The sequence below is a fragment of the Chanodichthys erythropterus genome, chromosome 16 (genome assembly GCF_024489055.1).
Source record: "Chanodichthys erythropterus isolate Z2021 chromosome 16, ASM2448905v1, whole genome shotgun sequence".
NCBI lineage: Eukaryota > Metazoa > Chordata > Actinopteri > Cypriniformes > Xenocyprididae > Chanodichthys > Chanodichthys erythropterus.
Genome location: NC_090236.1, coordinates 6,305,972 through 6,331,499, shown reverse-complemented (window position 1 = coordinate 6,331,499; position 25,528 = coordinate 6,305,972). Strand labels below are relative to the sequence as shown.

Genomic DNA, 25,528 nt, shown 5'->3' with positions numbered 1-25,528 from the left:
CTCAGGAAAAACAACGTCAGGTGTCAGGTCTCATACAATTAGGCATCGAACTAAACAGCCTCAGACCAAAAGGCTTCAGACGAAACGGCCTCAGACTAAAAGGCATCAAACTCAAAGGCATCAGACGAAACGGACTTAGAAAGAAGCGAATTGCCCCGCCTCAATGTGATGTCACGTGCACGCAGTTTTCAGTTAAATATTACACTGAGTTGTATAAAACATATCCCACTGAGATTATTTTGTAAATTTGTATTATTCACTAGTTTTATTTGCATGTAGGCTATAAAAAGTTAGCAAAATAACACATTGCAACTAGCTTGCATTGCGAACACATATGACAATTAACCATGGTTAAAAGTGTGTTAACTATGATTTTTTTTTTTTTTTTTTGGATTGATAGGCTATTTGTATAACAATAATTTTACTACAAATACCTTAAACTATAGTATAACAAAACCATGGTTAATTTGTGGTTACCATGGTTAACTACAATAACCATTTTGTTTTATTTCATTTTTATAAGACAGGTAAAAAAAAAAAATATTTTGAGCTATTTGAATGCGTAGTTATAAGTTAAGCTGCTTTGTGTACGTAGGTTACCAAGGAAACGGCTTTATTTCTGCTGTTCCAGCGGCACCTACTGTCAGAGAATCGATTAGGCAAGGCGATTTTATTTATTTAGCACATTTCATACACAATGGTAATTCAAAGTGCTTTACATAAAAAGGAAACAAATACATAAAAATAAAAATGGAATGCATAAAAGATTACAATAAAAACAGAATACCACTATCTTTGGAAGAGTCACATTTTCATTCAGCCCGTTGCTGTTTTTCTGCAGACCAATGTGAAAATCGGCATGTTCTTTTCTGTTCTTTTCTTTTCTTATTCACATGAATACCATCAACAGATAGATTCTACATAATTAACATGCACACATACACACCTTAAATTAATTTGGGAATAGTAACAGTAAAGAAAAAGACAACTGAAGGACGACATATGATGGGATAAAAGCCAACAGAAAGTTAGGCTATACAAAAAAAAAAAAAAAAAAAAATGATGCCTTTTAGTCTGAAGCCTTTTGGTCTGAGGCTGTTTAGTTCGATGCCTAATTGTACGAGACCTGACACCTGACGTCGTTTTTCCTGAGACCTGAAGCCTTTAAGTCTGAGGCGCGATGCCGTTTTGTCCGATGATTGAAGCCTTTTAGTCTGAGGCATGACGCCTTTTCGGTGTATGACTGAGGTGTGAGGAAGTCCTAATATGAACACCGTACATCAGTGTTTTCCCCAATATTAGAGCAATTGCAAATGTTTATTGAGCTGTTGTATAAATCAATATAGCTATAAGTTAATTTTGAATGTGTTTTTGCACTATTTTAATGAAAGGAGTATCAAACAAAGTCACAGCAGAACAGCTTCGCTCGTCTCTGAGCAACACAGCAGTGTTTCATTAATGAATTCCTGATTTGAACGAGAAGTTTGAATGAACTTTTCGCCACCTACATATCTGTATCTGTAATTTTGTTTTTATTTAAAACATTAATCTTATAGTATTGTGCAATTATGTAGTTATGTAATTAAACACAATAAATGTGTGAATAAATCACTGCATATCAAATCCACCTGGTTTCTGTAACTATCTTCTCTGTAACACTATCGTAGTCAATGCAGAGATGATACATTCAGTCTTAGAATTAATTTACCTATGATCGTTTAACAACAATTAAGAAATATATTAGCTACAGTAGCCTTAGCATATTAGCACCATGAGCCAAGTAATATTTTAACACCAAATACCATATATTATGAACATAAAGATTAACAATCATAAGTAGACTGCACAATAAAAAGAGTATCTCAAAAAGAGGAATTATTTGTCCATAGTTCAGATAACTTTACAGATTGAAAGTCCTTGTAAAGTTTCAGATTAAACTGTTATCTTCTCCTGTATGAGTGTGAGCATCAGTATGGGTCGCATTGAAGTGATGTCATCTCCCTCCCTTCGATTGATTGGCTAGAGGAGGAGCTGTCAATCTAGAACTAGTGGACCAATGGTGGCGCTTAAGCCCAGCCTAATTTACATGAAACTCGAACTGCAACATTTGGAAAAGCAAGAGCAGAACGTAGAAAGAAGAGCAAAGAGAAAAACTGCACAAGCGCACAAAAGAGTAAAATATAAGCAGAAAATGTAAAGAGAGCAGAAAGAAAAGAGTAATAAAAGCAAGGAAAACAACTTTTAAGAACGCATAAACACAAGTTTAAGATTTGTGCAATATCATTTTTAATGTGTTTAAAGTTTTGATTCATGCTTGTTATGTTTTTTAAATGTGCTTTTAATTTTTTGATTTACGTTTATTATATTTTGATCCGTGACCATGTTCTTTGCCATTCCGATCATTTTGCATTATTTTTTTTTAAGTTTGTGCTATATATTTTTACACGTGTTATACATGTGGTATTATTTTTTGATCCGTGACCGCAATACTATTGGCGGGAATCTGATCCCATAGAGGACCGACAGTCGGTTGCACGCTGAGAAATTATGTTATGGGATTCACTGTCAAATTGCATCAACTGGTTGCAATAACCATTTTATATGGGACAAAGATATAATAGAAATGCATTAGAATGCAACTTAGACAAGATAGAATATTAATTAAAAATATTGAGTTTTATTAATCTCATTCATATTATGACTGTAAATCTAAATGTTTCATAGTATTGCTCAACTCAACTCTTTAAGGCTGATTTTTCATGTACCTACGTGTTCGGGCTGGGTCAGCTGAGGCATGTTGAAGTCCTAATTTTCCGTTCATCCAAATGAGTTTACTTTTAGGAGTACACAGGGTCCAATGACATTTTCAAACGATGCTACGTCATTATACTATTATTTGCTCAGTTGGTCGTGGAGGGTTTCTCATCTCTATTAGCCTGCAATGTTTTACCATTTGTTAAAGCACACATAATGCGCGTTCTAATTGGTATGTTTTAGCCTTTTGGCTCAGACACACATAGACATAGGCCACTAGAGCTAAGCCATTCGGCGTGGTAGCCCAGGCACACATAGTCTAATAGACCACTAGAGCCAAGCCTTACAGCCCACTGTCGTGGCAAAAAATGGGCCGGGCACACATAGATAGTATACACACGGTTCCTATGGCTCTTCGGAGCAGCAGCAGTACATATGTTTGGGCGGCAGATCTGCTGGGGGGTTAGGGTGAATCATCATCTTGCCTTCTGCTTTGATGGGGGATCTCTGACATACAATACACCGGCTTGTATTGTCCAATATCATGTCACCTGCTCTGTTGGGGGGTTATTCATGTACGCTATATCGTACAGCAGCAGCATGTCTTACTTGCTCACAGCAGCGGGTCGTGTATGTATTAGCAGTAGCAAGTCCCGTACTTGCTCTGCAGCAGTAGCAGCAATAATCAGCAGCAGCAGCAATTAAGCAGCAGCAGCGTAGCAGATCTATTCCGCCAAGACCAAAAATATCTACATTGTCATGCCCATTACCATACCAAACACTCCGAGAGTTGTCATGACAGAACTGTGAAAATGCATCTCAGTCTGTGAAAAGGTTCTGTTCTTCTCTGAGGAGCTCAAAGTCAACCTGAATCAAAGAAAAACACAGAGGAACATTTATTTAATGTTTTCTACAACATACATTTTTCTATATAAGAATATATACTTATGCTATGAATTATTCTTGATAAGAAAGATTATATTTTATGTGCAATATTTTCTTACAAGATTTCTCCTGGCGTGACTGACAGATCAAGCGTCCATCTGGGATTCTCAGCACTGTATTCATCCTCTTGAACTCTACCAAGTCATAGAACCAGATAACTTTTCAACAATTCACTTAAATTCAATAATTTATTAGTTCAAACGGCTTTATTGGAATTAGGATGTTTGTTAAAATTACTTTAGTTTTTTCAAGAGTTTTGATTCACCAACAATCTGGATCAAATCTCCAACTTCTGGAAGGTTTTTCACTGACAACCTTGAGTCAAAAACAAAATTAATTTAGAAATTAATATAAAAACATTTAAGCCAAGATGACATAAATATGATAAATGGGTCAATGTCAAATAAGCATGTCCAAGATAAAGAAGAGGAGAAATCTATTTGGTTTCAAACATTTTGGCAAATTTTCTGATTTAATGACTCTAAAAATGTCAAGGAAAGGCAAAACATATTCTTGCAACTTGAGTACAATTGAGTGTGCATTTCGATACTGTATATGTTTTTTTTTATTATTATTACTAATGTATGTTGTAATGTATAAATATTTTTACATGTCAGTGCTTTCTTTGAAAATATTACAATTGTCATATTCATATTAAATTTAATATTTTCAATTCATAAATATGAAATTTTAAAACAACTACCATCTAAAGTAAACCTATGTCATCAAAGGCAAAATATATGTCTCATATTTTAAGAAACCCACAGTTTTGTGGGTCTTTAGAGGTCCTCTCTGTTATATAATTTCCTGTTTATTATTATTATTATTATTTTTATTATTATTATGTCTTGTCACTGTCATAAAAATAATTTAGGTAAAAATATTCTGAATTTGTATTTTAGGAAGTTTCAATAAATAATTACATTTCAATCAACAAGAGTTTCTGCATCACACTGACCTCAGAGTCTCACACATACAGAGTGCTGGCTGAAGAATCTTGAGTTTATCAGCTGTTAAATCACAGTACATGAGGTTCAGTTCTCTGATGTGTGGACAGCACTGAAGACAGTACAGCAGCACCCAACAGTCTGTGCTCCTCAGGGAAATGTTGGACAGATCCATGGATACCCAATCTGCCAAAGCTCTTCTTGTGAACACCTGATCATGGAGCTCATACAGACAGTGAAGAGCAAACAGTTCACATCCGTGCTGTTTTTTCATTGTAATGATACTATCCTGTAGGTCTTTCTTCAGTTTGATTTTGTGAGGAACAGTCCACTTGATCTTTTCAAAGAGTGAGCTGCTCACCTTCTCATTTAGAAGACCACAGAGAAAGATCATGACCGATGGGATGGGTTCTGATCTTCTTTCTGGAGATGGTATGTTGATTATACCCTTATATTTCAGCTTGTTCAACAGTCCACTGACTTTTCCCCAGGACTTTTTTCCATCCAGTAAAACATAATAAAGACCAGTGAAAAACTCTTGAAAGGTTGGATGCATAAACTTGAACACTGGCTCCTGTCTGTTTTTTCTTTTCAAACTATCTTTACACAAGAACAGACTAGTAGCAGGATCTAAGCCAGTCGCAGTCACAGTCTTCTCTACAAAAATACCTTCTCGCTTCTTCATCCCTTCCTCGGCCAGCTGACTCAGACTCCTCAGCATGGTGAGGACAGACTGACTCTGATCATGATGCTCCAGTAGAGTGGACACAAAGTGTACATATATGGAGGTGGTTGTCTTTAGTTCTACCATCACATGATCATCATCTGTAAAGTGTTTCTTCAGACAAAAACAGATCATCCAACACAGCAAAGGCACAGAGCAGGTAGTCATTAGGCCTTTGTTTTTCTTCACACTCTCAAATGTTTTCTTGAAGAGCAGCTCGTCCTGAAAGAACTTGTGGAAGTACTCCTGCACCCCTCTCTCAGAGAAGCCCATGATCTCAGTGAAACGCTGAGGTCCTGTGAGGAGATTCATCAATGCATCAGCAGCTATAGATCTTGTGGTAACAAGCATGAATGATTCAGGCATCAAGAAGCCCAGCTCCATGGGAGTGATGGATGGATAAGAGGTTGATAAAACATCCATTCCATCAATGAGGAAGAGGACTCTCTCTGGTGTTAACTGTAGTATCTGCGAGATCTGATACGATGTAAAACTGCTACTCCAGCTCAAGAGATCAATCAAGCTCTTTACATCAGTAATACACTTCAGCTCTTCACACTTCAACAGAAAGACTACATCAAAGTTTTCAGAGTAAAGTTCTCCAGAAGCCCAGTCCAACATGATCTTCTGTAACGTGAAGGATTTACCTCTTCCAGAATCACCACTGAGAATCACAGTTTTTGGTGTGTTTCCATCACTGTCGGGACTGAACAGCTGGTCTATTCTGATGCTGTGATTCTTGTCATTCGATAACACCTTAGATGAAGCGAAAGAAAACATCACAAGTTCACGATAGTATTTCTCAGTTTGCTCTTTGCTCCTCTGAATGATCACTGGTTCAGTGTAACGGGCGGCCAGTTCCACACGTTCATCAGATGGATGGTGATACTCTGTCACAAACTTAAATCTGTCAATGACTGAAGCCTTGTACTGAAGAATCATGCCACCCCAATCTAAAAAAATAAAAAGTTGATTTTAATGGTTTAAAAAAACCACAACCACAGAACAGTAAGTTCCAATAGTGTTCCAAAAGATTTCGGTTTCAAATAAATACTGTTCCTTGAACTTTCTATTCATCAACCCTTTCACACTTTCCATACTTCATTAAACAGCACAACCATTTTCAACTAATAACAATAAGAAAGTTTTCTTCAGTGCCAAGTGTTGATTTCTGAAGGATCATGTAACACTGAAGACTAGCGTAATGGCCACTGAAAATGGAGCTTTGCCATTACATAAAAATAGATATGTATTATACAGTATATACACCAATCAGGCATAACATTATGACCACCATCCTAATATTGTGTTGGTCCCCTTTTTGCTGCCAAAACAGTCCTGAACTGTCGAGGCATGGACAACTCTAGACCCCTGAAGGTGTGCTGTGGTATCTGCACCAAGATGTTAGCAGCAGATAAGTTGTGAGGTGGGGCCTTCATGGATCAGACTCTTTTTTTTTTTTCCAGCAAATCCCACAGATGCTCAATTGGATTGAGATCTGGTCAACACCAATCAAAACTCATTGTTGTGCTCCTCAAACCTTTGTTTTTGTGCTAATTATATTTGTATTTAGAGGTGAGTTTTATTTCTTTCTTTTAGAACTGGATACAATTCAAGTTATGGAAAATGCTCTACAGGCATTCCTTAAAGACTTTGATGATCCAAGCTAAAAAAAACTTCCTACACATTAAATGGTCATTCGTAAAAGTAAGGGACTTGAGTAGTTATGAATTTGTAAATACTTTGTATATTTGTGTTAATTTGCTATGTTTGGATTTATACTGATGGAATCTGTGTATGGGTATTATGAACTTTGTCCTGCACTTCTTGAATTTGTGAATATAGGGAACTGAACCGCTTCATCTGCCAGTTTATGCCTAGCTCTTCATAGCTCTGCTGCCGCCATGATCGGCTCGAAATGCATTTTCAAATCCACATTGAATTTTGCTACGTTCATTGCGGGACATTTAATGAAAATGCAATTGCACTGTGAGTGCAAATGCAATTAAGAAAAATAATATTTAAAGGATCATTTTGCTATAATTTTGCTTGAATGTGTTAAACGTATATAATCATTTCTGTAGTACGTTTTCATTTTAATATTGCAACTTATAAAGCATTAAAATGTTTAAATTTTATGTTAAAAGTAGTGTAGGAAATGGCAAATGTAAATTATATTATTGAATTTGAATTATCATTTTGCTCAAACATTGCATATGGTATAGAAAATGTAAATTTAAATACAGAAATGCATTGCCATTTTACATTGCCATTTTGTATATTAAATTTCAAATTGAATATTGCTACACATAAGCTTCCATAGGTTATTTCTTCAGCTATTAATTGTGTATTAGAACAACCCAAAGATTAAAGTTAACAGAATTCCCTTTTCCATCCTCTTGATCTTGATCTGTCATCCTCTGTTTAACATAATTTGATAGAATATTAATTTATTTCTTTAATAACAGAGGTCTCTTCTAAAATATAAGATCTATCTAGCTGTTTACTAATAAAAAATAATGTATAATTGGTGAAGTTTGTATTTAAAGAATTCCCATTTACTTGTCCAGGAAACCAATCTATCATCATTAACAATTTTTGAAACAATATCTTTAACCAATCTTAATTTCCGAGAAGGTTAGACTTAAACTTCTGATAACACTTGTTGATTTATTTTTATGATTTATCATAAACACAACTGAACTGGTCTGTAAGGGGAGCTGTTGATACTAGATATAGTTTGATAAAGCAAAAAATTATGAGAAATTAACCAAAAGTCAATTCGGGACTTGCTAGAGACATCAGGTTTAAACCGAGATAACTGTGTTAAATAGGGGGTTGACTCATGCCAGGGATCTAATAAACCATCATATCACACTTTTGTTATAATAATGGACATTATATTCACTTGGTGACCTATCTAACCACTCATCATACACCATATTAAAGTCACCATATTTTGTTTCCTCTAATATCAGGGAAATTTCAAAGATTTCTTGAATGCAAAATAACCAATGTCTATCCAAGCTAGATCTTGACTTAACAAGTTTCCCAGGAAAATTGTGCAACACCTTCTGAGTGTTATGCCATGAGCAAATATAATTGGTTCACCCCAATGTTTAGACCAAAAAGTACAATCACTGCCACCTGAATGAGTTTTCTACAAAAGAACACATTGAGCTTTTCTCTCTTTACAAAACAATGTAGCTTGTCTGTTTGTACTGTCTCTTAGACCTCTAAAATTTAGTGAAAGAAAAAGAAATACAGCTAAAACACTATAAACAATCCCTACTGGGGATAGAATAATGACAGATATTAGGATTTAACACAGAAAACAAACAAAAAAAATATGAACTGATGCTCTGTCAGATTAGTTTCATACTGAGTTCTCACTACAGCCTCTTCTTTGATTCATGGCAGTAATCAGCCCATTCTTTTATCGTCAGTTGAGATTAAACGGCCATCGATGTATCCCAAAGGGTCGCTATAATACATCTTCTTGGTAGTGCTTCTGGCTTCCTGGATGAGTGGCCAAAGAGCTGCACAAGCACTCTGGTCCTCAGCTGACAGATCCTCTGTGAACCTGATTCCACAGTGAATGCACAGCTGCAAATTCTTTGTAACCTTCCAGAATTCATCTCTGTATCTCTGCATGGCAAACTGAACAATCATTAGACAGTGTCTTTCACTCTCCTTTTTCCCAACCCAGAGAACAGAATCAAAGACATCTTCCAGTTTCTGTGCCAGATGTGGGCTATGGTACCCAGAAGTTCATCCACCTCTATCCATGCATCCTCATCAGCATGTTCTTTCATCCCTTTAATACAAAGATTCCATCTCTGCTTATAATGCTCAAGCTCTGAAAATTTCAATCTTAAAGGTGGTACAGAGGATGTTTTCGCCGACTGAGTTTTTGAAATGAGCGCATGCGGAAGACTACCCCCTTCTTCACAGCTCACTTCACATTTCAAGTGAACGCCTCCCAAAACTCATGCACGAGTGTTTGTTTACCACCGGCATTCGCTGTGTTATTAAGTCGGGCACACATTTTAGGACTAGCTAAAACATTCTGACTGTGCTCAACATACAGCGATAGTTTCCTGCTCCTGAAGCAGATTTATATACTTTCACATGGAATTTGAACACCGACTGTAATCGCAGACTGAACGCAACTGGCTCTGACTGGACGCGTTTGAGCGCGATCAGTCCTAAGTATCAATTTACATTCATAATCGGCCTTACAATCGTTAAGCCGCGCACACACTTAGTGGATTCATTATGTCGGACTCACCGCAGATAACTCATAATCTGCAGTTGTTACTCCTGTCTCCTGACAAAAACATTGCATGCGGCGCCTATAGAGTGTGGAAAGTTACTAGACCGCGCAGCCGCGCGTCTCTCACAAGGAACGTCATGGCAGTGATTGACAAGCCAGAGGGCCAATCCGCGCATGTCTCTCACAATGACAGTGATTGACAAGCCAGAGGGCCAATCGTTTACGTGATGATTGCGTAAATGATTGGCTGATGTTTTTAAGGCCCTACCTCGTGCACAGATGATGTATATTAATAATATTCCTCTCAGTGCACCTAATAAATAGTCTTTTATCACTTAGTAAAGACAGTTTCAAGTAATATTGCAAAAATGTATAAAACAAAACATACTCTTTACCACCTTTAACTCCTCATTAGACTTCATGAGAACTGCTGCCTGCTTTTCAAAGATGATATTTTTTGCTTGTATTCCTTAATCTCTGCAGCATTAAACTCCACTGATTTGTTGATGGTCGCAATCATGATGCTGTTTTGATTAATTTTGTCTGCAATGTTCTTCAGCTTCCTATCTTGAGAATCAAACCTCTCTGTTAAGGAGTTAATCGCCTGCAGCAAAGCTGAATTAGTTTTCACTGTCGTTTGGCTTTACCCTTTTTTGAAAACTTTTGGTTGGAGTAATGTGAAAAGCATCCCATCCTCGTTCCTTGGTGTTCCTTCAACCGTAATTGTGATCCGTTTCCAAACTTTAGAATTTGTTTGCTAAATGTGCCAGTTGACTCATTGAATGAGCTGATCTTGAGTGTATTTAAAAAAAAAAAAAAAAAAAAAAAAAAACCTGAGCACAACAGTAATGTGTTTAATTGGTCACTTGAATTTCTGAGACCAGTTTATGAGAAGGTAGCAAAAAATGTACAAGTTGAAATAGTTCTGACAGAGCTCAGCAAAACATGTGCACCTTGCTTGCCATCTTGCTGTAAGTTTTCCATATTTGCAACTTTGTAAACTATATTTACTGGCTTCCGGTAACGGCTGTACATGAGTCTAGTTCCGGTGGAAGAGTGACCTCTGACCCAACACATGATGTATTGACGAACGCAGAAGTGCAGAGGATGGAGCAAAATAAAACACCAGTCATGAAGTAGAAGTCTAAAACAATCTGACCTTTTTCTTTAAAAATTAGAGAAGAGGAGCTTGAGTTTGTTGCCCAGCCCTATTTGTTTGAACCGCAAGAGGCGTCTACTCTCACCTAAGCTTACGCTACTCCTACATCCTATTCCGGAATGGCAGAAGAGCAGCCTTTACCGGATGCCAGTGATTGTAATTTATATAGTTATAAATATGGATATTTTTCTTACAAAAATGCATGGCTTCACTTCAGAAGTCCTTTATTAACCCCCGGAGTCATTTAGATTAGTCTTATGATGAATGGATGAGCTTTTTCGGCTTCAAAATCTAGGGTACCATTCACTCCTATTATAAAGCTTGGAAGATCCAGAATATTTTTTTTATATAATGGTGGTGTTTGGCTGAAAGAAGAAAGTCATATACGCCTAGGAGGGCTTGTGTGTAAGTAAATTATGGAAAAATTTTCATTTTGGGGTAAACTAACCCTACAATAGCATAACAATAGGATAAAATTGCTGTTATGTCTGGCTGCCAATGTGTCACTAGAGTTTATAGACCCCTGTTAAAGGGGGGCCTTTTCTGACCCTTAGATTCCCAACCTACCCCTCCATCCCCCTTTAGTACTGGTGATTGGGGATCAAGGAGTATGTGTTTCTTTCCTGACATCCTTTAGTGACACATGATCATTCTAGTAAATTTGAGTAATTGTTGTCTTCACGCAACCATAAAACATAAAGGATGACCACTTCGTTTACATGTTTTTACACGACAAAATTAATTTCACAAAATGTTAAAGAAATAATGTTAACTAATTCTGATTAAGGTAAACAAATACCCAAATAATTTTTTTAGCATTAATTATATATGTATCATCCGTACCTTTGCATGGCTTGTGCTTCTTTCCTTCATGGTTGTACTTGCTTCTTTCTGTGGACAACCTGCCAAGCCCACAAATTTGGTTGACAAAGTTTAATATATTTGCAGCCTTACCACAATTTGGTGCATGTGTTAAAAAACACAGAAATAGCACTGTATTATTTTTTTGTAATGTCAAAATTCAGTTAACAAAGTACCTAAACCAGAGGTTTTCAAACTTGTCCTGGAGTACCCCCAGCCCTGCACATTTTGTATGTCTCCCTTATTTGACCCACCCACGTCAGGTCTTGCTGTCTCTACTAATGAGCTGATGAGTTGAATCAGGTGTGTTAGATGAGGGAGACATACAAAATGTCTGGGGGTCCTCCAGGACAGGTTTGATAACCCTTAGCCTAAACCATAAATGTACCCAAGTCATGTCAAACTGGACGATACAAAATTAATTTATGACATGAGAATATATAAATAAAACCTGGACAGAATGTTTTATATATTCTCCTTATTCAATGATTTTATCAGACAACACATATTTTGCAGCAGTTTTATAAGACATTGAGGGTTATGTGGGTACTGTTGGAGTGTTTTCTTTATCTTAAAGTCCCCCTGCAGTCAACATTTTTATCCCTTAAAACTCATCTTTGATCACCAAAATTACATATTTAAATTACGTTAAATTAAATTGTTTTTTTCCTGTGAACAAAAAATCTTAATGTCTTAAAATAACTCTACACCCTTGCCTCATTTAATATACATGGATATATGAATATGTTAAATAGCCCCCCCTCCACTCACTCGCACAAGCTAAGACCAGATCCACTCAGTCAACTTACTGAGGTAATTGCTGAACAATGGTATCACTTTTTAAAACGTCAGACACATAACGGTAATATGATTAATATGATTTACATTTTGCTATGTTAGCTATGACTATGTAATCAAACAGCTCATGTGTTGCAAATGTTACACAAAAAAAGTGTTTGGTTACAAGGTAGTTTGTGACGTCAGAAACGCCACCGATTTGCGGGTTTGAGACTTTGGTTTACTGCAGTTTTAAAGAGAAAATACTCAACAATGGTGTTGACTTATGAATTTGCACATGGTTTGTCTTAAAGCATGTTAAAAACACCAGATAGACATTACAAACTTGATTCTCACCACAGGGGGACTTTAAATTAGTTTTCAAAAATACTGCCTATATTTTTCAATTACAGTTTTTTACAATCGCTAGGACGCATTTCTTAATACTTGGGTCACTTATTCAAAACTCTTAACACAGCGAGCACAACAGAAACTGCTGATCATTTATCATTGCTTTGGCACAAAATGCATTCACTGACTACATCTTTCAAATTACATTAGTTTCTCACTTGGACACAACAAATGCCAAAACTCTGTTTACCTGCAGGACAATTTGCACATGCTTACATACTGTTGTCAAAACTGTTAAACTTAAGTTCAAAACAATAACATAATATAAAACTGAATAAGACAGAAATATGCTACATTTCTACAGTAATATTTTAATGAAATATATTCTAAATCTAAAGAATCAAATACTATCAAAGCAATTAGATGAAACTAAACACCTACACTAGCATTAGTCTATCAATTTCATTATCATCCATTCAAAGGGGAAAACTTCAGAATAATTTTGTACTGTTATGTAAACATGGTTCATGAAACAAACTGCAGTGAATTATAAACAATAGAGATTGTTATTATGGTTTTGTTAAGAAATTTTACAAAAGAAAACGTATAATGCTACCTGATGTTAGTGTTTTTAGGTCAGTGTTTTATGACTGACAAAGTGTGTTTGCTGGGTGAAAACCTTTGCTAGTGTTCTGGAAGAATGAGTTGATTTGAGACATGAAGTGTTTTGGTAGATTTAAGTGCATTTTGAATGTGAAATTAACTGCTGTGCCAAGAAGGAGAACTGTGTGAAGAGTTTTGAAAAAGTGACCTAAGTATTGAGAAATGTGTCCTAGCAATTGAAAAAAACTGTAATATCAGTTCAATTCATATATCGATTTACAGTATATTCTAGCATTAAACAGTATCTGTTGGCATCTTTTTATGAATTACATGATAAAACAGTGTGTCCTGGCTTAGTGATTTCAGGAATAAAGTTCTTCATGAATTTTTATTAATTATAATATCTAAAGTACTCTTCACATTTTTAACCCTTTGAATAAAAGCTAGTGTATATCAAAAATATCAGCATTCACCTACCTGTCCATTAAACCTCTCATTTCTTCTTTTTTCTGATTAATTTTGTCTTTCCAAATTATTGTTTTCCATGTAACCCTTTCATTCCGCTGTCTGATGAGAATCATCTGTATATCCCCATCTACATTTTGCTTGATCTTGAAGAGTTTTGGGTGAATATTACTTAAAAATGAAATCCCTTCTTCAGGAAGTACACTGGCACCGGACACTTTTAGAATGTGTGGTGTTTCCATTTGAATTTTCATGTTAGACCTGGAATGTTCAATCTCAAGGACATGAGGATTATTTGCAGTTTCTTCCTGCTTAATTTTTTCCTTTGAAAAAGTATCAAACAGTGGAAAAAAGTACACATGGAGAATGACAGGATCTTCATTTGTTATGAAGATAAGAAGGTCTAAATGCTGTACAACAGGAATGTCTTTTTCTTTAATCACTGTGGAAGGCCAAAAGGATGGTTGGAGTATTCTGGCATGAAAACGAGTTAGCTCCACTGATTCCAAAGTTATTCCCTCATTTTCAACACTGAGGATCTTCACAGCATCTTTGAGAGTGGGGTGAGACTCTGCTAAACAGGCATAATGAGGCAGATGAGCCTCCTCCAGTTTCCCTGAGATCACGGTCACATCAATCACTGGACCAATTCGCTCACACTGAAGCCTCTTCAGCTCTGCACTGAGGAAACGTCCATCCACTGCACAGTACTGGAGAGTGACGTCACCAGAACAGACCCATCGCATTCTGGTCCTGCTGCACTCGAATCGACCCGCCTTAGTGCTGATCCTGAACTTTGACCCTCCTCCATCTGTACAGACTGACGGCTCCACCTGAACCCACTGATCACTATCAACAATGTGAACACAAGACTGACACACTGGGAGGGGGTGAAGATTAAGTGCAGACGGTTCAAAGACGTTCAGCCTAGAAAACAGAGATGTTAATGATAAATGAGATCACAAATGTCTAAAAGAGAAACATACTAAATGATAAGATGATCTCACTCTTTCAGTTCTTCCAAAACTTTTGGTTTGAAGTGAATCTTCACTTTCTCATTGCAGCTCTGACTCAAGTCCTGTTCTGTGCACTGGTCAGTGAGTTTACTGCACCTCCACCTTGATCAACATGGAGGAAACCAAAATAAATAAAGACAACAAATATGCTAAATATATCCCCTCTCCACTTGAAGCATTTGTAGGTTGTCCATACTGTCACTCAGAAGACATAATGAAATAAAAGAAAACTATCCCTTTAAACGTCAGGTTCCACATACCAGATATTTAATATTATGAATGTATAGAGGTGGTTTTGAAAATAAAAATAAAGACTCACTTTACTAGATAAATATGAACTGGAACAGTTGAACAGATCAGAAATTCTATTTTCACTGGGCCTAATGACATTTTTGTAGATTTATGCTCAATTTATTAGCACATTGTATAAATTTGTTTTATGGTTTTAATTTAGTTAAAATAAACAGTTTGAAGAGTGTCTTTTTATCTTTAGATAAGTATGTCAAATGCACAGCTATTGAGCACACAGTACAAACCCTTCAATGATCACAGTGCAGTGTGGATCCATCAGTGATTTCTTTAGTGACACGAGCCCCTCCTCCAGCAGCAACCCAGCACAGACACTGCAATATTGTTGATACACAAAAAAGTCTTCACAATAACATACTTTCAAAAGTGTTTTGTATAGTTCAGTCAGCCTGCAGATGTAGAACTGCAGCTTATTATTTTAAAGAGTTAGTTCACCCTTGGTTGACTGCAGATTCAAGCTTCCCCTTTGTGTGAGGAACAGCCCGAAAGCATGTATTTGTTTCACCCCAATTATTGGTCCTTTCTGTTACACTAACTCTACGTGTGCTCATGTTTTTTTTTTGCAGATTTATGTGTAGGTGATGCAGATTGATATGTCCTATCAAATGCAATTAAGTGCCAGGACCTATATTTCAAATTAAGAATACCAAAGAGGTCTGCACTCAAAAAAACTTTAATTGAAATGCACAGGAGAGAAGATGACAAATGTCGGCTCTTCGCCTTAGTCAGTGTAACAATTTCATTCACTCTCAATAGTAATATGGAAAATGCACTACAAATCCACAGGTGCTCACAATCATGATTAAAGCAATCAGACAATCAGTCAACAGGTTTCAGTTTAAGTCCACAACAGCTCACAATTAAAGACAATACCAAGAGTAAATCACACATCTGACAAAAAACACAACAATGATTCCCAAGACACCAGAATAGCTCCTTCAAAAAATGAGACACCAGAATAGCTCCATCAAGAAATAAATAAATAAAACATTGGGAAAACTAACACATCAGGCAACATAGCCGTTCATAAACATTGTACCCAATGGGAAAAGAAAAAAAAAAAAGAAAGATCATAATCTTCATTTAAACCTACAGGAGACATGGTTTTAAATTAAACATCCAAAAAGCTTCTCTTCTCAAGAATTTATTATCAATGTCGCCACCACGACGGGAATTCTTTTCTATCTCAATACCTATACAAGTGAGTTGTTCAATACGGTGATTAAATTCAATGACACATCTGGCAATCAGAGAGGTTACATCGTGTCTGCGAACAGCTAATTTATGTTCACTGACTCGAATCCTCAAAGATCTTGATGTTTTTCTGACATACCCAAATGGAAATGGACACTGGAGTAGGTAAATCACATTCTTACTTCAACATGTTATACATGATTTTATATGGAAAACTCTTTGTGTGGAAGAGCACATAAAGCTTTTGCATTTCAGTATTGAAGAACAAAATGTACAATTACGGCATGGAAAACACCCTTGGATGTATTCTTTTTTGTCATCATATACGACATCTGATCTAACTAACATGTTTGACAAGTTTTGAGATCTCTTGTAAGTGAACATTGGAGGATGTTTAAAAACATCTTGTAATGACAGACCTGAAGCCAAAATGAATCAATATTTTTTTAACAATGGATTTTATCTGGTAACTTTGTTTAGTATAAGTAAGAATATAATTTACTGAAAACCGCTTTTTTGTTTTCTTTGGTTGTTATTTGACTTCTTTTAGAATTTTTAACTTTGTCAAACGTGGATTTAAACCTTGAACTAAAGCGATTGTAGATTGTACATCAAATTCTTCCTGTGAAGCGCAAATGCGTCATAATCTATAAAGTTGGCTTAAAGGTAAACCTTTTTTCAACGATAACGGATTATGACTATTGGCGGAAAGTAAAGTATTCTTATCTGTTGGTTTTCGAAATACAGTGGTGGAGATAGTATTGTTGATATTGGATATCAAAACATCTAAAAAATGAATAAAAAACAAATCTTTTTCCAAATCTTATCTTCTGTGCATCTCTATCAAATGAAATGAAATGTAGATGTTTTAAAGTTTGATTTAAGCATCCAATGTACCTGGCATCCATGACTTGGATATGACAGAATGCTTTCATGAACTAAAGCAAATGCTCTTACCTGAGCTGCTGTAGACTGGTATAGGTCTGAACGAGGGAAATTATCCCAGAAGCCCAGCTCTCATTCAGACTGAACACCTTCAGATCCAACTTCTTCAAAGCCACAGAGTGAAATGAAGACAACAGCAAACTGACATGATCCTCAAGAGCTGAAGAGCTGCAAAAATATATTTGACCACAACATGTATGAGTAACAGTAAAGCTACTGATGAATTAAATAATCATGGCAGAAAGAATATTTTTCTTACTCTTCTGCTAATGTTCCTGTCTTATTGATTCTCTGTAAGAAGAGTGTCCAGTCAGTGCTGGATATCTCTGAGTGTGAACATGTAAGACTGATGTTTACAATTGATGGATTCTTCTCTGAGGAGCTCAAAGACAACCTGAAACAGACAGAGACACAGGAACATTTGATAACAGCAAGGTACACTCACTATAAAAGATATCTGCTGTGTTTTTGAAACATAATTATTCTTTTCAAGTTTATGTTATTATTTTATAAATTATTCTTCAGAAGAAAGATTACATTGTTTGTGCAATAGTTTCTTACAAGACATTTCCACGGGCAACTGTCATCTCAAGTGACCATCTGGAACTCTCAGCGCTGTTCTCATCCTCGTGAACTCTACCATGTCAGAAGAACAGATAACTGTTTAAACAACTAATACCTTTTTATGTTCAAATGGCTGGTTTGATATTTCATATTGCTGTATTTGAAGAAGGATGTTGTCTTTTAAAATTACTTAAGCTCTCTCAAGATTTTTGATTCACCAAGAATCTGGATCAAATCTCCAACTTCTGACAGGTGCTCCATTGACAACCTAAACATGATATATGGGTGAATAACAGATATGAGTGTCCAGGATAAAGAGAGGCAACATATAGTTTAAAATGCATATGCACAAAAATGTTATCTTTCCATATTTTTATTATTTTTAAAGTAAGACGCATCACATATCACAAAATATTTAATTAATAAATATGATTTTTTTAAACAATTGCAATCCAAACTAACCATGCTATTTCATCAGGGTTTAAATATCCTTCTAATATTGTAAGACATACTAATGTTGACACACAAACATGATGGTTAGTAGGAGTTCCTGTCTGCATGTTACTACATTCATGACTTTCATGTTGGTTTCAGCACCTGACTTTGTGAACTTTTGGTGAACATTTTTCAAATAACATTATTATTTTTCTTCTTATTATTATTATTACTATTATTAATATAACTATAATTAATATCATCATCATGTGTATATTTGTCACATCACTGGCCTATATACAACAGAAACACTCACAAGTATAAGTAAAAATATTTAGCAAAAGTATTTTAAGGAGTGTCAATGAAGAATTAAGATTCAATCTCCAAGTGTTTCTCCATGCATCACACTGACCTCAGAGTCTCACACATACAGAGTGCTGGCTGAAGAATCTTGAGTTTATCAGCTGTTAAATCACAGTACATGAGGTTCAGTTCTCTGATGTGTGGACAGCACTGAAGACTGTACAGCAGCACCCAACAGTCTGTGCTCCTCAGGGAAATGTTGGACAGATCCATGGATACCCAATCTGCCAAAGCTCTTCTCATGAACACCTGATCATGGAGCTCATACAGACAGTGAAGAGCAAACAGTTCACATCCGTGCTGTTTTTTCATTGTAATGATACTATCCTGTAGGTCTTTCTTCAGTTTGATTTTGTGAGGAACAGTCCACTTGATCTTTTCAAAGAGTGAGCTGCTCACCTTCTCATTTAGAAGACCACAGAGAAAGATCATGACTGAAGGGATGGGTTCTGATCTTCTTTTCTTATATTTCAGCTTGTTCAACAGTCCACTGACTTTTCCCCAGGACTTTTTTCCATCCAGTAAAACATAATAAAGACCAGTGAAAAACTCCTGAAAGGTTGGATGCATAAACTTGAACACTGGCTCCTGTCTGTTTTTTCTTTTCAAACTATCTTTACACAAGAACAGACTAGTAGCAGGATCTAAGCCAGTCGCAGTCACAGTCTTCTCTACAAAAATACCTTCTCGCTTCTTCATCCCTTCCTCTGCCCGCTGACCCAGACTCCTCAGCATGGTGAGGACAGACTGACTCTGATCATGATGCTCCAGTAGAGTGGACACAAAGTGTACATATATGGAGGTGGTTGTCTTTAGTTCTTCCATCACATGATTATCATCTGTAAAGTGCTTCTTCAGACAAAAACAGATCATCCAACACAGCAAAGGCACAGAGCAGGTAGTCATTAGGCCTTTGTTTGTCTTCACACTCTCAAATGTTTTCTTGAAGAGTAGCTCGTCCTGAAAGAACTTGTGGAAGTACTCCTGCACCCCTCTCTCAGAGAAGCCCATGATCTCAGTGAATCGCTGAGGTCCTTTGAGGAGATTCATCACTGCATCAGCAGCTATAGATCTTGTAGTTACAAGCACAAATGATTCTGACAGCAAAACACCCCTCAACACATTCTTAAGAGTGTCCATAGGTGACATTTTCTTGGATAGATTAGTGTGTGAAGGAACGAAATGAATGGGTGGATGAGATACATACTCATCCAATCCATCAATGAGGAAGAGGACTCTCTCTGGTGTTAGTATCTGTGAGATCTGATATGGTGTTAAACCGCTACTCCAGCTCAAGAGCTCAATCAAGTTCATCTCCTTAAAAATACATTTCAACTCTTCACACTTCAACAGAAAAACTACAGCAAAGTTTTCAGAGTAAAGTTCTCCAGAAGCCCAGTCCAACATGATCTTCTGTAACATGAAGGATTTACCTCTTCCAGAATCACCACTGAGAATAACAGTTTTTGGTGTTTTTCCATCACTGTCGGGACTGAACAGCTGGTCTATTCTGATGCTGTGATTCTTGTCATTTGATAACAATTGAGATGATGTTTTTGTTCCAGAGGTGTAAGCAGACTTCACATGTTCACGATAGTACTTCTCATTCTGCTCTTTGCTCCTCTGAATAATCACTGTTTCAGTGTAATGGGCGGCTAGTTCCACATGTTCATCAGATGGAAGCTTATACTCAGGAACAAACCCACATTTTTCAATGACTGAAGACTTGTATTGAAGAATCATGTCACTGCAATCTACAGAAAAATACAAATTATTGACTTTAATGGTTAAAAAAAAACATGCTCACAAAAGACTCAGTATTAAGTTCCACTCACCATTGTCAATAGTGTAGTGATGTATTGTATAAAGCACAGCTCACACATAAGTCATTTAAAAACAAACATCTTTCCGTTCTTCAGTGTGGGGAATTCACGTGACCAACTTGAAAATTAGAGAAATCTGTGTGGGGAAAATTTCTGTAATATATTCTGTTTTTAAAGTTGATATTGTGGCTTTATACAGTGGTGTGAAAAAGTGCTTGCCCCCTTCCTGATTTTTTTTTTATTATTTTGCACGTTTGTCACACTTTAATGTTTCAGATCATCAAACTAATTTAAACATGAATCAAAGATAATACAAGTAAACACAACATGCCGTTTTTAAATGAAGGTTTTTTATTATGAAGGGAAAACAAAATCCAAACCCACATGGCCCTGTGTGAAAAAGTGCTTGTTAAAACATAACTTAACTGTGGTTTATCACACCCGAGTTCAGTTTCTCTAGCCACAACCAGGCCTGATTACTGCCACACCTGTTTGTAATCAAGAAATGACTTAAATAGGACCTTCCTGACAAAATGAAGTAGACCAAAAGATCCTCAAAAGCTACACATCATGTTGAGATCCAAATAAATTCAGTAACAAATGAGTGTAACGGTGGCTGCCCAGATTAAATTCAAAGTATTCAATTTAATTAAATTGTTCGGGCGCCAGACAAGTGTAAACTTGTCAAGAAAAAAAAAAAATCAATTTTAGTTTCCCGGCAACAGCTCATAAACCACCAATACACAAAATGAATGCCATTCAATATCTGCAGTAATCAATGAATATGGGCTTAAATGGCATTCACAGAATGAAGGCTTTCAGGTCAAAAGAATGTTATTTAAGGAAACATGAAAATAACAAAACAGTTACACAATTCACTTATCAACAGCATTTGTGTATATATTTATATTTTTTTTTCACAACTTAAAGAAACTTTGATTCACAATACATAAGTGACGTTTATCTGTTTTTTATAACCAGTTTTCATAGAAATTATTACATTTCAAACAAACAAACAAAAAAATATAGAAGAGGAAAAAAAAGATAGGGGAAAGTAAACAAACAAGCGATTATCTTGCTTGGTGTATGCATGTGTAGTGTGTGTGTGTGTGTGTGTTGCATTGCATGCAGCGTAGCGGCTACACTACTGGATGTTCACACCCATGGAAAAGGTTTGGAGATTTGGCGTGGGGTTAAAAGATGAAGTCAAGGCAAATACCTGTGGCAGGCGAGTCAGAAGTTGCACCTCAGTTACGTTGCACCCGGCAGACGAACCATGCAGAGCTGAAACATTCCGCCGTCACTCTGCGATTGCACCTGGTTGCCAAGGAACAGGTTTGGAGATTTGGTGTGGGGTTAGAAGATGATGGAGTCACTCACTGCAAATACTTGTGGCAGGCGAGTCAAACTGGAGGTAGCTGGAGATATGTTGCACCAGGCAGGCGAACCGTGCAGAGCTCAATTCCCCTTGTCACTTTGGGATTGCACCTGGTCAGCACACAGAAAATCCAGCAACAACTAACAGTGGCAGGCCTTCAGATAGCATGTGTCCCACTTCAGGTAGCATCTGTCTATCCTGCACGTTTCGTATCCTTTTCCTTCTTTTCTTTTTTTCTTCCGTTTCCCCTTCTCTTTTATACCACTTCCTCTTTACTTTCTGATTGTTAATTTCCACCCATTTGGAAAAGTAATTTGTACGAAAGAAAGTAATTGAGATCTATCTGTCTGGAAATGGTTAAAAAAGGCATTTCTAAAGCTTTGGGACTCCAGCTAATCACAGTGAGAGCCATTATCCACAAATGGAGAAAACATGGAACAGTGAACAACCTTCCCAGGAGTGGCCTGCCAACCAAAATTACCCCAAGAGCACAGCGACAACTCATCCAAGAGGTCACAAAAGACCCCACAACAACATCCAAAGAACTGCAGGCCTCACTTGCCTCAGTTAAGGTCAGTGTTCATGACTCCACCATAAGAAAGAGACTGGGCAAAAATGGCCTGCATGGCAAAGTTCCAAGACGAAAACTGCAGCTGAGCAAAAAGAACATAAAGGCTCGTCTCAGTTTTGCCAGAAATCATCTTGATGATCCCCAAGACTTTTGGGAAAATACTCTGTGGATTGACGAGACAAATGCTGAACCTTTTGGAAGGTGTGTGTCCCATTACGTCCGGCGTAACACAGCATTTCAGAAAAATAACATCATACCAACAGTAAAATATGGTGGTGGTAATGTGATGGTCTGGGGCTGTTTTGCTGCTTCAGGACCTGGAAGACTTGCTGTGATAAATGGAACCATGAACCAAAAAATCCTGAAGGACAATGTCCGGCCATCTGTTCTTGAGCTCAAGCTGAAGCGATCTTGGGTTCTGCAGCAGGACAATGATCCAAAACACACCAGCAAGTCCACCTCTGAATGGCTGAAGAAAAACAAAATGAAGACTTTGGAGTGGCCTAGTCAAAGTCCTGACCTCATTCCTATTGAGATGCTGTGGCATGACCTTAAAAAGGCGGTTCATGCTTGAAAACCCTCCAATGTGGCTGAATTACAAGAATTCTGCAAAGATAAGTAGGCCAAAATTCCTGCACAGCGCTGTAACAGACTCATTGCAAGTTATCGCAAATGCTTGATTGCCGTTGTTGCTGCTAACCAGTTAAAAGGTTTAGGGGGCAAGCACTTTTTCACACAGGGCCATGTGAGTTTGGATTTTGTTTTACCTTCATAATAAAAACCTTCATTTAAAAACTGCATGTTGTGTTTACTTGTTATTTTTGATTTAATATTTAAATTAATCACTTTTTTACACCACTGTATGTGATTATATACTTGCACATGGCATTGTATTATTATTTTACCAAACTCAAGCACAAATTGAGTTACTAAGGTTTTGACCAGCGAATGTCGTGTTTTTTCTGACATTAGAATGGCTGCATCTGACGTGCAGTAGTGCGTTGCGTTACGTTTTCATCAACTTATACAGGTTATAAAGTTTATTGTTTGTAGCTATGTGGGTGCTCAGTTTTTCTGTCATTTGGCCGCAATCTCATGTTATAAAAAGATGAAGTGCTTTGCACATTATATTTAAAACAGTACTGTCTATGAATCGACGACAATGCCAGACTAGATACTCTTCCCTGCTCTTCAAATGTAGTTTATATAGTTTATTGAGTAAAGAAATCACTATACTTTATCAAATAACCAGTTCTTTATTTACTTGTACATTGCATACTGATCAGTATATCATTTCTTACCTCTAAAACACCACTATGTCCAACTGCCCTCCACAGTCTCGCACTCACTAAGCAAAGCGCGAGACATCACTTCTGTCAACAGAATGTATTTTCTGACCTCACTAACTGGACCACCACCCACCAATGCTATTTTGTATGAAAGCAAGAAAGTAATAACCCATGGATTACCCATATTACAAAAAAGTTAGTTTAATTTGACAACAAAAGGCAAAGCAGAGTGAATAGCTAAACACCCTTTTTGGCAAGTTCAAAAATAAAACCAAGGCAACTTATAAACCCTCTTGCACTACAGGCTTGCATAAGTCTACGAAGTGACTATTGTTAATGATGACAACAGGGTAAACTCACTTTCAGGATCAGGAGGCTTGTGTTTCCTGCTGTAAAGACCTGTTAAAATCAACCACATGACAGATCATACATTATACCCACACCTGTAGTACAGCGCTTACAAACATCTTTCATAAATACACATTGTTTGTTTAATTTTAGATTTAGATTTGTTTCAAACTATTTGAGCCTACTGACAAGTAGGCTATCAGATCGCTTCTCTTCTCTCACTTACCAAAGCTGCTCATCTTGTCTGTGTAGCCTACAAACAGACCTTGATCCGCGAATTAAAATAAGCCGTCCAGCCAAGCGCTTGCTTTTAACTGTTAAAATATGGCGTTATTTTACTGTCTAATGTTGAAAACACATTATTGTGACACGAGAGCACATCAAGCGGCAACCTCCCCCTTTCTCTCGTGAAGCCAATACGGAAGTAACTTAAACTGCGCTACGTCCATATTTTTTTACAGTCTATGGAGCACATACATGTAATGCGCGAGCGCGAATCTCTCCGCTCGCGGGCGGATTTACTTTGCTCTCACACAAAACTCACAGTATTACATGTATGTGCTCTCGCGTCACAATTATAATGTGTTCTCAACATTAGACAGTAAAATAACGCAAAAATTCAATCGGTTTAATCGGACAAACTTCACGTAAAAAAGTTGCAGTTTTAAAAGGGAGAGAGAGAGAGAGAGAGAGGATTTCCGCCTTTGAAAACGAAAGCAGTTTTCAATGTAAACGACACCCGAATGTGCTGTACCCAGGTGAAAAAAGTATACTTGAGTGCATTAAAAAATACTTAAATAGTTAGTAGTAGGCTACATTCTTTATTTTGGTGCTAAATAAAAGTGTCAAAGTTATACACTATAAATACACTATTTTAGAGTATATTTGTACTTCAGTAGTACTTCACTGCACTTGGAAAAAATAGATTTTTAGCGCACTGAAATAAAGTATACTACCTCAAAAATACACATGGGAGTTTTATTAGTGTATTTGTTAAAAGTGTGCTTTGAATGCTTTAAAAATTAGTTCAATCTTAGTATACTTTTATGTAGTAATCCTAAGTTTAAATGAAATTCATTTGATTACAAATATATTACTAATGTTCTAGTTATAAGTAGGCCTAGCCTACATTTTCCCAACTGTGGTATAAGTACACTTAATATAAATGCACTAATTAGCACTAACACTTAAATAGTTTTTTAGTGCATTGAAATAAAGTATACCATAAAAATATACAGAGGAGTTTTATTAGTGTATTTCTTAAAGTGCTTTCAGTGCTTTAAAATTAATTTAAATCTAAGTAGACATTTACATTCTAAGTTTAAATGACAATCACAAATATATTAATAATGTTCTAGTTATAAGTACATTTCCCAAACTGTGGTAGGCCTACTTAAGTACACTTAATATAAATGCACCAATTAGAATTAA

The 25,528-nt window shown here is 36.6% G+C and overlaps 1 protein-coding gene across 5 annotated transcripts in view; it reads right to left on the bottom strand.

Annotated features, from left to right (window-relative positions):
- LOC137003631 (NACHT, LRR and PYD domains-containing protein 1 homolog) overlaps positions 1-24,737 on the bottom strand; it is a 32,691-nt gene extending 7,954 nt beyond the window's left edge. The window contains exons 1-17 of one of the 5 annotated variants that reach the window (XM_067363842.1): positions 24,324-24,737; positions 24,110-24,148; positions 21,731-22,929; positions 20,524-20,647; positions 18,738-20,442; positions 18,081-18,158; positions 17,888-17,962; positions 17,586-17,720; positions 17,339-17,494; positions 15,415-15,501; positions 14,870-14,980; positions 13,875-14,789; positions 11,649-11,707; positions 4,658-6,323; positions 3,937-4,014; positions 3,759-3,833; positions 3,530-3,621 (exon numbers count right to left, since the gene is read on the bottom strand). In XM_067363842.1, the coding sequence (XP_067219943.1) occupies positions 3,530-3,621; positions 3,759-3,833; positions 3,937-4,014; positions 4,658-6,323; positions 11,649-11,707; positions 13,875-14,789; positions 14,870-14,980; positions 15,415-15,501; positions 17,339-17,494; positions 17,586-17,720; positions 17,888-17,962; positions 18,081-18,158; positions 18,738-20,431 (5,221 nt within the window). In that variant the 5' untranslated portion in view covers positions 20,432-20,442; positions 20,524-20,647; positions 21,731-22,929; positions 24,110-24,148; positions 24,324-24,737. Of the gene's footprint in view, positions 1-3,529; positions 3,622-3,758; positions 3,834-3,936; positions 4,015-4,657; positions 6,324-11,648; positions 11,708-13,874; positions 14,790-14,869; positions 14,981-15,414; positions 15,502-17,338; positions 17,495-17,585; positions 17,721-17,863; positions 17,966-18,080; positions 18,159-18,737; positions 20,443-20,523; positions 20,648-21,730; positions 22,930-24,109; positions 24,149-24,323 lie in introns of those variants that run through there. The other 4 variants (XM_067363843.1, XM_067363841.1, XM_067363840.1 and 1 more) reach the window with 4 other exon arrangements.
- Positions 24,738-25,528: the final 791 nt, after the last annotated feature.